Raw genomic sequence first — 12,542 nt, 5'->3', positions numbered from 1 at the left:
AAAAAAAAAAAAAAAAAAACTAAAATAAATAAATGAAAAGTCAATCTTTTTCATGCTGTAATCCACCTCCAGGACCCTCTCCTAAGGGAACTGCTGGGGCATGAACAAAGATTCATGTTCAAGGATGTTCATGACAACAATGTATACAATGGTGAAAAAGTGGAACCCACAGGCAGGAGAATAATCACATTAATTAGGTTATGTGGTGTACCACGGAGAGTCCTGTTTTCAAAAAATCATTTTCGGCAGGGTGCAGTGGCTCACACCTGTAATCACAGCACTCTGAGAGGCGGAGGTGGGTGGATCAGTTAAGGTCAGGAGTTCGAAGCCATCCTGGCCAACATGGTGAAACCTCGTCTCTACTAAAAATACAAAAATGTGGTAGTCGCCTGTAATCCCAGCTACTCAGGAGGCTGAGGCATGAGAATCACTTAGAATTGCTTAAACCTGGAAAGTGGAGGTTGCAGTGGTCTGAGATCATGCCACTGCACTCCAGCCTGGGTAATAAAGCAAGACTCTGTCTCAAAAAACACACCAAAAAACCAAAATCAAAAAACCGTTCTCAACACTTGGGAAACACACACATGTACACATGTAAACACATACACATAAATGCATAGATATATATACACACATATACTTTTGGGAAATATATATAATTTATATAAATAGAGTGTACATGTGCGATACTTCATAAGACCCTAAGACCTATATATACCAAAAGGCGAATAGTAATGATCTCGGGATGGTGGGATTATTGGTGCTTTTACTTTTCCATTCTACACTTTTCTGCACTTTTTTATTTATTTTTTTTTTAGATGAAGCCTTGCTCTGTCACCCAAGCTGGTGCAATCTTGGCTCACTGCAACCTCTGCCTCCCGGGTTCAAGCAGTTCTCTGCCTCAGCCTCCCAAGTAGCTGGGATTACAGCCACCCACCACCATGCCTGGCTAATTTTGGTATTATTAGTAGAAATGGTATTTCACCATCTTGGCCAGGCTGGTCTTGAACTCCTGACATCGTGATGCACCCGCCTTGGCCTCCCGAAGTGCTGGGATTACAGGCGTGAGCCACCGCAACCGGCCTTTTCTGCACTTTCAAACCTTCTTACAGTAAACATACATTGTCCTTTTTTTTTTTGGTATTGCTTTTACATTAACAAAAACCACAATGGCACTCTCCAGCTCTGTCAAGCAGTAAAGCTTCTACGTGGGCATTGTCCTGGCATCAGGGATTGGGAGCCCACTACAGAACTGCTTGGGGCAGGGGTGTGCTATGGGGGTTCCCAGGTAGGTCAAGGCAGATTCTGGGCCCTTTTCTCTTCCACCAGGCCTTGAGTGGCGCTCACCGACCTGGAACAACACCGTTGGTGGCAATGGCGCTCATGGAGATGGCCGTCAGCAGGGTCTGTGGGAAGGAGGGCCTGGGTGAGCAGCTCAGCTGGGTGGGCTCTGTGGTGGCAGCCATGGCCCACGCCCAGCCCACCCCTGCCACGCCAGGACACTCACACAGCAGCAGCAGATGAGCACGATGAGGAGAGCCTGTAGCACACCAGCTGTGCCCACCATCCAGGTCAGCCTCAGGAATAGGATAACCCCGAAGATATTCTGCAGGCAGGGCAGGTACACCCCCATGAGGGTGCCCATGCTGGGCGCCTGTACAAACACGAAGGGAGGGGGCAAGTAGAGCATCAGAGGGATGCACCATGGAGGGTCAGCCCTAGCCACTCAGCAGGCCCCCTTCCCCGGTGGGGCCCCGGGGAACACAGCAGGTAGGGGTGACAGCTAGGATGTCTCTATTAACTTTCATATAGGAAGACAGTTGAGTCTGGGAAGGTGTAAAACCTGATTCTTTTTAAAAACCCACATTGAGCTTTAGAACCTTAACTCTCTCTCAAGGTACTGCCTCCTTCCCTTCCTCACTCCTGTTAAACTTCTAGAAAGAGGGGTTTGTCTCAGATCTCCACCTTCTCACCCAGTAGGCTGTAAGTCACCCAAGGCAAAGTCCCAGAAGTCATCCCTGGCCCTACCTCTCCTCAACCCCCAACTCCAGTCCTGGTAGACACTAACTCCTACCCAGTCTGTCTCCCTGCTGCCCTGAGATCCACCTGCCTTGTCCCAGCCTTAGTCCCTTGAACCGCAGGCACCTGGGTGGTATCCTCCTGAGCCTGTCAAACTCTCCACATTCCAGCCCACTCTGCTGCTACAGTAGGTCTCTGAAAGCAAGTCTAATCTCATCACCCATGCTGAAAACCTTCTGTGTTGTCTTGTAATCCAGTGTGCAGTCCAACTCCTTGGCTTGGGCCACCAGACATGTCCCATCACCTCTCGTTAGCCCCAGCCCCTGACCACATGGGTCCCTCAGATTCTCCGAACCTGAGAATGTGCTGGACTCTGCCTGGGAGAGTCGGCCCTGCCTCACGGCCTGGCAAACTCCTCTTCAGTGAAACTGTTACCTCCCCCAGGAAGATGTCCCCAGGTTGCCTTAGGTGGAGCTGGTCCTCCCTCTCACAGTCCTTCGGCATCTGATACTCCCTATCACAGTAGTCACTGCAGGTCATGGTAACAGAATGTACTTGTATGTTTTGTGACCATATTAGGGCAGGCTTGGCTTGTTTATGGTTCTGTCACCAGCAGGCCCTGCAGGTACCCAAAAGGTGCTTCTGAACCCAGTGAGTGGTGTTTTGGAAGCCCCTGGGACATCCTGTTGGGAAAATCCTAGAAAGAAAGTGCTCAGGCTTTAGGGCAGGTGAGGAAGATCTAATATGCAAATCCAGGCAGGCTTTCTCACTTTAGGGCAGAGTAGGGGCCAGCCAGGAGGCCAGGGCAGAGGCTGAGAGCACAGAGGCTGGCTGACATCTTTTTGAGGCACTGGGCCCCCAAGAGTGCAGCCTCCACAACGTGGCCCTGACAGCTTCCACTGGAACTCCAACAAAGCCTCCTCACTGACCCAAAGGACTGGATTAGTGAACATCATTCAGGGAGAAGGGACAGGGAAGCCCCACGAGAGAGTGCCTGTGCTGCCCAGAAGCTAGGGAGACGAGAACTCCATGGCCATGATCTTGTCTAGCTGAGTCAGCTTAGACAAGTTCCTTAATGCCCCTCCTGAAGGGTCCTGGCCTGGGGCAGGACCTGTGAGCAAACTAAAGGACTTCAGAAAAGTCTCAGCAAAAACAAATGGCTCCTCAAACTGTCCTGCGTAGAGCAGTGCAGGGGACGGATCCCCCTCATCTGGGCATTGTCTGAGCCCTTCTCAGAGGATGCCACCCACGGAACAGCAACGGCAAGAGCTCCCAGTCCCACCCCCATCCCAAGCTGAGTCACTCTAAGAAAAGGGCAGTGTGGGAAAGGGCAGGCGGGCCGGAAATGCTTTCTGCATCCCCAAATAACCTCTGGCAGCCTCAGAAGGTCATCAGGCCAGAGCTGGAGCTGGAGCTGGACAAGCTGCTGGGGAGAGGCTGCTTTGGGTTTTGGCATGGTCTGGTTGGAGGCCCACCCTTCCTGCTTCAAGCCTTCCTTTTCCGAGGCCCCTGCTTGGGCCTGCCCCGGGTGAGGACCACGGCTCAGCAGCCCCAGATCCCTAGCTTCCTACTGACTCCTTAAAGACTTGGCCCGGCTCCTCTTTCTTTTTTTTTTTTCTTTTTTTTTTTTTGAGACAGAGTCTCGCTCTGTCGCCCAGGCTGGAGTGCAGTGGCGCAATGTCGGCTCACTGCAAGCTCCGCCTCCCGGGTTAATACCATTCTCCTGCCTCAGCCTCCCGAGCAGCTGGGACTACAGGCGCGTGCCACCACGCCCGGCTAATTTTTTGTATCTTTAGTAGAGACGGGGTTTCACCACATTAGCCAGGATGGTCTCGATCTCCTGACCTTGTGCTCCACCCGCCTTGGCCTCCCAAAGTGCTGGGATTACAGGCGTGAGCCACTGCGCCCGGCCAATGCTCCTCTTTCTTCCATGGAAAAACTATTGGAGCTAGGACACCCAGCCACCCTCTCCCATCCTTACCCTGGGTCCAGGTAAGCTGGATAGCTAAGCTAAGCATCCTCACGGGTTCCCCACTGGGCCAAGGGATGATGGGTCTTCTCTGGCCCATGCATCCCTCCCACATTCCTGCTGAGATGTGCGCTACCTATTCTCAGGGGCCTCTTCACTCCCCGCCATCAGCTCCCTGGCTTGGCCTGAAGGGACAGGGATGAGGCTCTGACCTAAGGATCCTGTCACCACTGTAGGCAGAGTACTCTCAGAGGTTGAGACACTCCTGCAGTGCTGGACAGACATGGCCAGATGCAGTTAGGGTTCTCCACTATCTAGTCCAGAACATGCCAGCAAAATCACACCTGGCTGGATAGGGTCAGGGTCAAGTCTGTGTGCTGGTTTGCCTCTCTGAAGGGCAAGGTGAGAGATGTGCTTCAGTGAGGTCCACCTTCTCTGCTGACCCCACCCCAGAGAAGCCCAAATCTCACAACCAGGTGTGAGGCTGCAGGCCTGGCTTATCCCAGCCAGGAGCTCCTTCTGCTTGTGCCAACCTCTGAGAATACTACAGCCAGTGCCAGACCTCAGCTCCTCCCAAAACACTGCTGCTTCCCAAACCTCAGGGAATCAGTATGTAGAGAGCGAGGGTCCCTAGCCTCCAAATGAAAAATGTAGAAAAATCCCCAGCCCTCAGTTACACTGAGCCCCAATGACACAGAGGAGCTAGGCAAAGAGGTAACAGTCACCCCAAAGAGAGGAGGGCTGAAAGGCCAGAGAACTGGATTAGTGACCAAAAAGTGGGACAGGGAAGCCCCGTAAGGCAGCATAGGCTCCGATCACATACACATGTCCCCCGACCCTGGCACTCAAGGAACCCAGGGGGTTGTTGGAGGGTTCTGCCAATGGAGCCTTGGGCAACACTGTGAGCAGCAGGAGGGTTTGTGACTTGCTCTGAATTGCATGACCTCTGAGAGACAACCTGGTTCCTGGCTCCAAGGGCAACACCCTTAGCCACCCTCACACAATGTCACTGATCTGGCATTTTGTGTAGTTACATATCCCACAAATCTGTCTCCCATAAAAATCCATGAATCCATCTCCCAGCATTACACATTGATCTTGTCTACCTCAGTCACTTTACACAAGTTCCTTAATGTCTCTGACACTATTTCCTCATCTGAAACATGGGGAGTATAGTAGCACCTGCCTCTTGGTTTTGTTGAACAGATGACACGTGAGAACCCAGGCCCACTGCCTGGTGTGGTACCTCACACACAGTAACGGCTGAGTACAGGCAGCTGTGTCTCCCGCCGTCATTCCTGAGGGCCTCCCTGGCCCTCTGTCCCTGGGGAGATTCTCATTAGCTCACTTCTTAAAGCCTCCTGAGCCAAGGCACTCAGTGCCCATCCTCCCTGCTCACCATGCTTAGCACCCACTTCCCCTGGTGTGCTCACCACCATGTGGGGAAACAGCCAATTCCATGGTGCTGTGTCTGTCTTCCCAGGTGTGGCCCCTCTGCTGCCCCAGTCAGCTCACCTCGGCTGCCCTCCGGCGGGTGCCCTCCCCACTCTCAGCCTCCTCATGCTCTTTGGCGCCCTGGGTGAGGTTGGTGTAGCTGACGAGCTTGCCCAGAAGAGACGATACCTTTGGGCGGATGTCCAGCTCTTCCTGTAAACAGAGCCACAGGGCAAGATGGCATTGGGCCAGGCGGGTACCAGCTGTGTGAAGCCAGCTGCCTGATCCCTGGCCCTGTTCCAAGCCCTGAGACAGGCCTGGGCCTGATCCCAGTTCCTGCCTGGGGAAGCCCAAGCCATCCAACTGGACAGGTGTGGACACCACACCCCAGGACGTGGCACTCAAAAGGCCCAGCCCCGCGGCTGCTTTTCTCTACCCCACCTTGGCTACAATCACTGCCAGCCCATTTGTGAAAACCACCTGCCTCAGGGGAGAGAGGGCAGGGAAGAACATGTCTGGCAGGCGGGCAATGGCACACTTCATCCTGCCTGCTCTGCGCAGCCACCTCCCAGCTATGGCTGCACCTCTAGGACTCACGCCTACCCTCCCCACAAAAAGTCACCCTAGTCACCTCAGGGAACAAAAGAGGGCAAAAGAGTGATGTCTGGGACAAGTGAAGTCTCTCTTGTCTGCCCAAACCCTGATATCCCTGGATGGTCTTCCCCTGACCTCAGTCCTGCGAGTACCCACATCAGTCGCCGAGATGGGATCCTGACCCTCCAGCCCATCCTCAGGCGGGGCTGGGCCAATGCCTTCACTGCAGAACCTTGCTGCTTTCCCAGGTCAGGAGGCCTCCCAGAGCTCAGGCTCCCCAGCCCCACCGGGGTCTAGGCGATGATCCCTGCTCCTGCAGCCTTCTCGATGCTGTGCCTCCACCTGCCTCCTGCCCACATTTAGCTTTTCCCTCTCTGTCAGCTCCCTTCTGATCAACACACAGGGAGAAGCTGCTTTGGTGTGAGAGGGGAAGATGAGGGCCCTTGGGGGCATGTGGAGATTGAGGAGCCTCGGCCGGATGTGGTGGCTGACAGTGGTAATTCCAGCACTTTGGAAGGCCGAGCAGGAGGATCACTAGAGGTCAGGAGTTCAAGACAAGCCTGGCCAACAGGGTGAAACCCCGTCTCTAAAAATACAAAAATTACCCAGGCATGGTGGCAGGCGCCTGTAATCCCGGCTACTCGGGAGGCTGAGGCAGAAGAATCATTGAGCTTGGGAGGCAGAGGTTGCAATGAGCCAAGATCGCATCACTGCACTCCAGCCTGGGGCAACAGAGTGAGATTCCATCTCAAAACGAAAAAAGAAAAAAAAGAGAGATTAAGGAGTCTCCATTATTCAGCCATGCAATGGCTGAACGCATGGGTCAGAGTTTAGGAGCTTCAACTACATTTTAAATCCAGATCTCACTGCGCAGCTTGAGTCTGAAGAAGATAAAACTCAAGTACAGAGGCAGATATTTGGGAATCTTTCCAGAGAGGTATCCCCTAAAGCTGCAAATGGACCAGGCCTCAGGGAACTAGAGGGAGACAGAGCTAGAAGAGCCAACCAAGAAGGACAAGGAAGAATCCCTGGGAGAGCGAAGAACCATGGACTTGGAGAAGAACCAGGCGTGGAAAGAAGAGGAGAAATCCTGAGTTGGGAAATCCTAAGCAGGCGTTTCCTTGCAGAGAGGTTGTAAGGAGGTCAGAGGTGAACAGTCCTGGAAGTAGCAATGGGGGTGGGGTTGTGAGTGGCCTCCGGGAAGGCAGTTTCAGTTGAAAGGGCCAAGGGAACTGCAGCCCGGCTGCCATGAGAGCCAGGAAGACAAGAGAAGATGAGAGGAAGAGCCAAACAGAGGAGGCCCACGTGTCCAGCCTGACTGCTTAGCTAAAGCCTCTGTCTGCCAAACCTGTGACCCAAAATGGTTCCTCAGCTACCTCAAACAGTGCCAGGTTCCTGTCATAGTAGTCACTTCCTCTGGAAGCCTCCAAGGGGGAAAGAAAAGGGCTGCTCTCTCTGTGGTTGCCATGTCCTGTGAAGAAAGAGGGACAATCAGGGCCTGCTTCCTGAGCCCCCCAGCCTGTGCCCCTTCCCAGAAAGCCAGTCCCCAAAACATCGTTTCTGTGGAGCACTTTGGAGCTGCAGTGTCACCAAGTTGGAACTCAGTTTCCACATCGCACCGTGCCAATGCCCTTGAAGGGCCAGAGATAGCCAGAGAGTGGCCAGTGACCAAAATCTGGGACATCATTCCCTCCAGTGAAGGGAATCCAGGTGAGGGAGCAGGTACCCTAGCACAAGCACATGTGGACACTGAGGGGCGGGGCCTGTGGGTGGGCGGGGCTAGCCTTTTACCCGCCCCCAGATCTCCTCCCCGCCCCAGTCCCTTTCCCAGCCTTTCCGGAGTACCCAATGTGCAGGATGCCAAGGGCTCGGTGTCCTCAGGGACCGCCCAGGCAGTGCCCTCCAGATACACGAAGCCACACAGAGCACCTTCGGCTGCCATGGCCCGAACGAAGGTGGCTAGCTGGCTACCCCACTATGCACTGCGCGGGGGCATCCTGCAGGGCAGCCCAGGGCATGCCGGGAGGCAGGGCAAGCCCCAGGCCGTGGAGAGTGGAAGTGGATGCCAGGAGCCTTCTAGGGTCGCCTAAGAAAGTCGGACCAATGGGTGTCGGACTGAGCAGGGAGAAAAATGGGAGCCAGGACTACTGGCAGGGGCAGAACAATGCCCCCCCCTTGCCCCAGATCCCGCCACTTGCCCCAGACTAACCTCTGCCTACAACCCTAGGTTGGTGAGCCAGTGCCCCAACTCCGAGAAATCTCGCCAAAAGGAGTGAAATTCTCCTTTCTTATAAGCCTGCATCAACTCCTAAAGCTCAACTGTTTTTTCTGGCCTCCCATCATTCACTCTTCCCTGTTTTCCAACTCTTGTCCCTTATGAGTCTCAGTGGGTGCCATTCCCAGCTTCCCACCAAGCAGGATGCCAAGCACTCATTTTCTAGGTGCTGAGTGTTCCCTCCACCCCAGTTACCCTCGCAGCCCCGGCCCTGGCTCAAGGCCTCACAGCAAATGGAAAGCACACATCTTGGTGTTGGATGGCAGTAGTATGCAGTTTTGACATTAGAAGGACTGGCATGTGTTCAGTGATGGAAGTGGCAACAGAACTGTCACCACCAGCCCAGGCTAGTGGTGTGACTGGGCTCTGCACTGGCCATGCCTGCCAACCTTTTCTGTTTACATAGGCCACAATTCATTTCTCTTGTCTGCAGCTGAGAAAGCTGATTGAGGCATCCTCCTACATCTGATACATCTCTTGCTATCAGCATAAGGCTTCACTTGCTTTCTTTGAGCCAACAACCACTCAGCAGGTGCTGTGCTGTGGATTCTTTATCCCCCAAGGAAACTAACAGATCAAGTGTGCCCATGACAGTTTCTGAGACAAAGTCAGTTCTTCCTTCACACAGCATGTGAAAGTGGCACACCTGCTGCACCCAGCAACCTGGGCTAGCTAAGTGCTAAGTCCCACATTCACATAGGTCAATGCCAATGGTACAGTGGACAAAGATAGTCCACCATGTCATGTTAAAGCCAGGTGAGGTCATGTAGCTCTTCCGACACTCTATGATATCTGCTGTGCCCTCCATGCTTGTTCAGGAGTCCCAAGAAAAATCTGAAAACCCAGTAACACTGCCCCTTACATTAATGACATTAATGGCCCTTCGGTGAAAAGCCTTTGAAAATTACTCTTGGATTTTTGTGACAAAAAAAGTGTCTCCTTTTGATAAATCAGATGCTTCATTTTGTCAGAAAATGGCAGCTATAGAGCTCGTCTTACTTCTCTTTCTGCTTTGGCTGCCAGGAATCTCCAAGCTAAATTTACTCTTTAGATAAAGTCACCATCTGTCTCGTCTCAGAGTCCTTGCCCCCTTCCTCTGCATGGTTTTCGATCTTCCTGAGAGTAACAATCACTTGGGGAGACTCTTTTGTTGGCTATTGCTTCTGATTCTTTTGTGGAAGTTGGCTGGAAATCAATTATAATTGATTCTAAACTCACGTACTGCAGCCTGCCCCATCACTGTTGCCTCGTCTTTCTGGGTAGACTGTATTGCTATCCAGAAAACATATAGCTGAGCACACAGCAGCTCCCCCACAAATGCCTGTAAATGGTCCTCTAAGACCTAGCCTATCCCTTGTCCCTTCAGCCATCACTCTAGGATGGCTTGAGGCCCTTCCAAAAGTTGTCTCTAGTTCTCACAGCAACACTCCAGTAGAGAGCATTTACTCCCTTTTAGGGACAACGAGAGTGAAGTTCAGAGATGTTCAGAGGCAAGGCCACCCAGGGAGAAGGCCACATCTGGGTCCCAGGGTCCATCAGAGCCAGGTGGGGGCTGAGCTGCAGGTTCTGTTACTACTACAGACTCCAGTCCATCTATGCAGCACAATCTTTAAACATAGAGAAGAGTGCTGCAATTTGGCCAGGGTATGTATACCCAGACCTCTGCACGTTCAGACTGCGGCAGACTGGCTTGGATTCCTGGCCCTTCCCCCATGTGACCCAGGGAAACCTGCTTATTCCCTGTGCGGCCTTGGTTTCCTCTTCTATGAGGTGGAGATCGTAACACTTGTTTTTCCAACTGCCCAGATGCACTAGAAAAGGGACAGTTAGTGCCAGACACCCAGCGGGCACTCCTTGGGGTTCCCCCAAAGCTCCCAAGGTCTTGTGGGAATGTAAGGGTCTAAGCAGTGCCTGGATGTCTGTACTGCCCTCAGCTTCAGACCTCCCGTTCTGGCCTCAGCCATTTCAAAAATTCCAGGGCAGGTATGGACATGCCTGCCAGGCCGAAGCTGCTTAGACACCACTTGAGATCCCCAGTAAATCTGAGTATGGCCTAGGCCTAGGGACTGCCTGTGAGCTACACAACTGTGTTTCCACCAGCAACTGTGACTGCACCAGTGACAGGTGGGGATCCAGGTGACCCTCCTGATTCCTGTGCGCATGGATATCTGCCTGAGATGCCCCCTCCAGGACCTCCCTACCCCTGCCCACAGGCCAAGATGGGCTGGATGAGCAAGCCCATCTAGACCTCCCAGAGCAGAGGTGTGGGCACCCAGCTGGGGAAGGGGCAGGAGATGGATCTGAGGCTCACTGTGCTTTGTGCCCTCTGACCCTCTGCAGTCCCCACCAAGGATCAAAATCACTCACCGGGGCTCAGGGTGTCCCTCATCCTGCAGACAGCCAAGGTCTGGCTGAAAAGGAGTAAGAGGAGGAGAAAGAGGAAGGGAGGTAGTGGGAGGAGCTGGCCTAGCTTGCGGGGATCTAGCAGGACTCAGCCAATGTAGCTCCAGGTCCCTCCAGTCACCCTGTAGGGGCCAAGGCGTGGCCAAGGCGGGGCCAGCAGCTAGGCTCAGCTCTCTGCCTGCCCACGGGTCCAGGCTGATCCTGGGGATGCAGCCCAGTCCACTCTCTGGGGAGAGAGGTCGTCCCAGGGTTAGGGAAGCAGGGATGCTGGCTTTTGCTTTGACCACTTGAATCAAGCTAGGGACAGACAAGGGCATGGAGGCTGGGGCACTCACACAGCTGTCAAGCCTGTAAAACCTCTGCAATGTCCAGCAGCCCATGCCACTGTCCTGTGCTACCTCTGCACATGGCAGTCAAGTGATACACACACACAGCCATCATTTACATCAGGCATGGATCACCTCAGTCATCATCACAGACAGATCAGAGGTCCAGATCACGTCACGTGGCAAGTGTCAACCACACACTTCCTACATATCTCCATCATGATTGGTCACACAGGCATTTGTCATCAGTCAAATCACCATCCTCATCACTGTCAACCCTGCAGAAAACAGGGGCTGTGAGAATGCCCTGACCTGAACCAGACTTCACCCTGTGATACCCACAGCCACACACTTGTACAAGCACAATTACACATGCATAGGCCACTACATACACAGACACATGTCCTCAGCCGTGTTTGCACTCCAAGGGTGGGCCTTAACAAGAACAGTCCCCTGGGGGCCTCTTGGGGTAGGAGATGGAGAAAGGGCTGTGGAGAGAAAGGGCTGGAAGGAAGGAGGAGGGATATGGGGCTTACCTCCGGGCCCTGGCACCTAGGTTAAAGAGTTAAGGTGCTGGAATCTCACACCCAGGCTTGACTGCCCCTGGGCAAGTTACATAACCGCCACCCCTCCCTTCACTGCTTTCTAATTGGGAGTAGCAGTACTTATCCCACGGGTGATGCTGGAGGATTAAACGTTCGTCTTCGTGTTGAGTGCTTCACAGAGGCCCACTGTCCCTATAGATCTACACCGGCGCACTCACAGGCAGTTACCCATAGACCCCCAGTGGGTACACTCTGGCCAGAGTGCAGGTTGGCGCAGAGAGGCACACGGAGGGGTTTGGGTAGTTGGGGAGAGGGTCGTCTCACAGGCAAAGACGCTCAATCTCAAGTGGGGAACTGAGGCGAGAAGAGGATGTGGGATTCACCGAAGGTGAAGGGCCGGGAAGGGCCTGAGATGGGGTCTCGGCCCTGTCCCCAAGCTGGGCGGCCCGGCCAGCTGGCCTCCCTCGGCGGCCACGTCTGCAGCCCCCGCCCGCGGCCCACAGGGGAGGGGCTGGGGTGGAGAAAGTGGCCCGGCGCGGGCGCCGGGGGCCGAGGAAAATCGTGTCTGCGCGCGCAGGGCGACGAGCCAGTAGCTGCGGCGCGGACCAAAGAAAGTTGAGTCCACACCGACGTGTGCGCGCAAGGTCCCGGGATAAGTGCGGGCGCGGACCCGGGATGGCGGCCCCGGGTGGCAGGCCCCGCTGCCCCGCCACGGCCCCTCAGAACGCGCCCTCACCGTCCGAGTCCTCCCGCTCCGCGCGCTCCCCGTAGTCCACCCAACTGAGCCCCTCGAGGTTGTCATAGTCGCCGCGCCGCGGCCCGTCCACCGGCACCACGGTGAAGTGAGGCATCGCGCACACTCAGCCCCGCCGCACCCGCCGTCCTGGCCGCCCGCCGCTGTCCCCGCCGCCCCGGGCCGACACGCCCCGCCCGCTCGCATTCCTCCCCGCTGCGCTCACTTCCTCCGCCCGCCCCCC

General features: G+C 54.5%; 1 protein-coding gene across 2 annotated transcripts in view; it reads right to left on the bottom strand.

The window, feature by feature from the left end:
• SLC12A4 (solute carrier family 12 member 4) overlaps positions 1-12,542 on the bottom strand; it is a 24,284-nt gene extending 11,742 nt beyond the window's left edge. The window contains exons 1-5 of one of the 2 annotated variants that reach the window (XM_017852198.1): positions 12,302-12,542; positions 7,393-7,487; positions 5,504-5,635; positions 1,508-1,654; positions 1,352-1,406 (exon numbers count right to left, since the gene is read on the bottom strand). In XM_017852198.1, coding sequence (XP_017707687.1) covers positions 1,352-1,406; positions 1,508-1,654; positions 5,504-5,635; positions 7,393-7,487; positions 12,302-12,416 — 544 coding nt within the window. In that variant the 5' untranslated portion in view covers positions 12,417-12,542. Of the gene's footprint in view, positions 1-1,351; positions 1,407-1,507; positions 1,655-5,503; positions 5,636-7,392; positions 7,488-12,301 lie in introns of those variants that run through there. The other variant, XM_017852199.1, reaches the window with a different exon arrangement.

This window comes from Rhinopithecus bieti, unplaced genomic scaffold (genome assembly GCF_001698545.2).
Source record: "Rhinopithecus bieti isolate Rb0 unplaced genomic scaffold, ASM169854v2 scaffold_34281, whole genome shotgun sequence".
Taxonomy (NCBI): Eukaryota; Metazoa; Chordata; class Mammalia; order Primates; family Cercopithecidae; genus Rhinopithecus; species Rhinopithecus bieti.
This window is presented reverse-complemented; position numbering and strand designations above follow the sequence as displayed.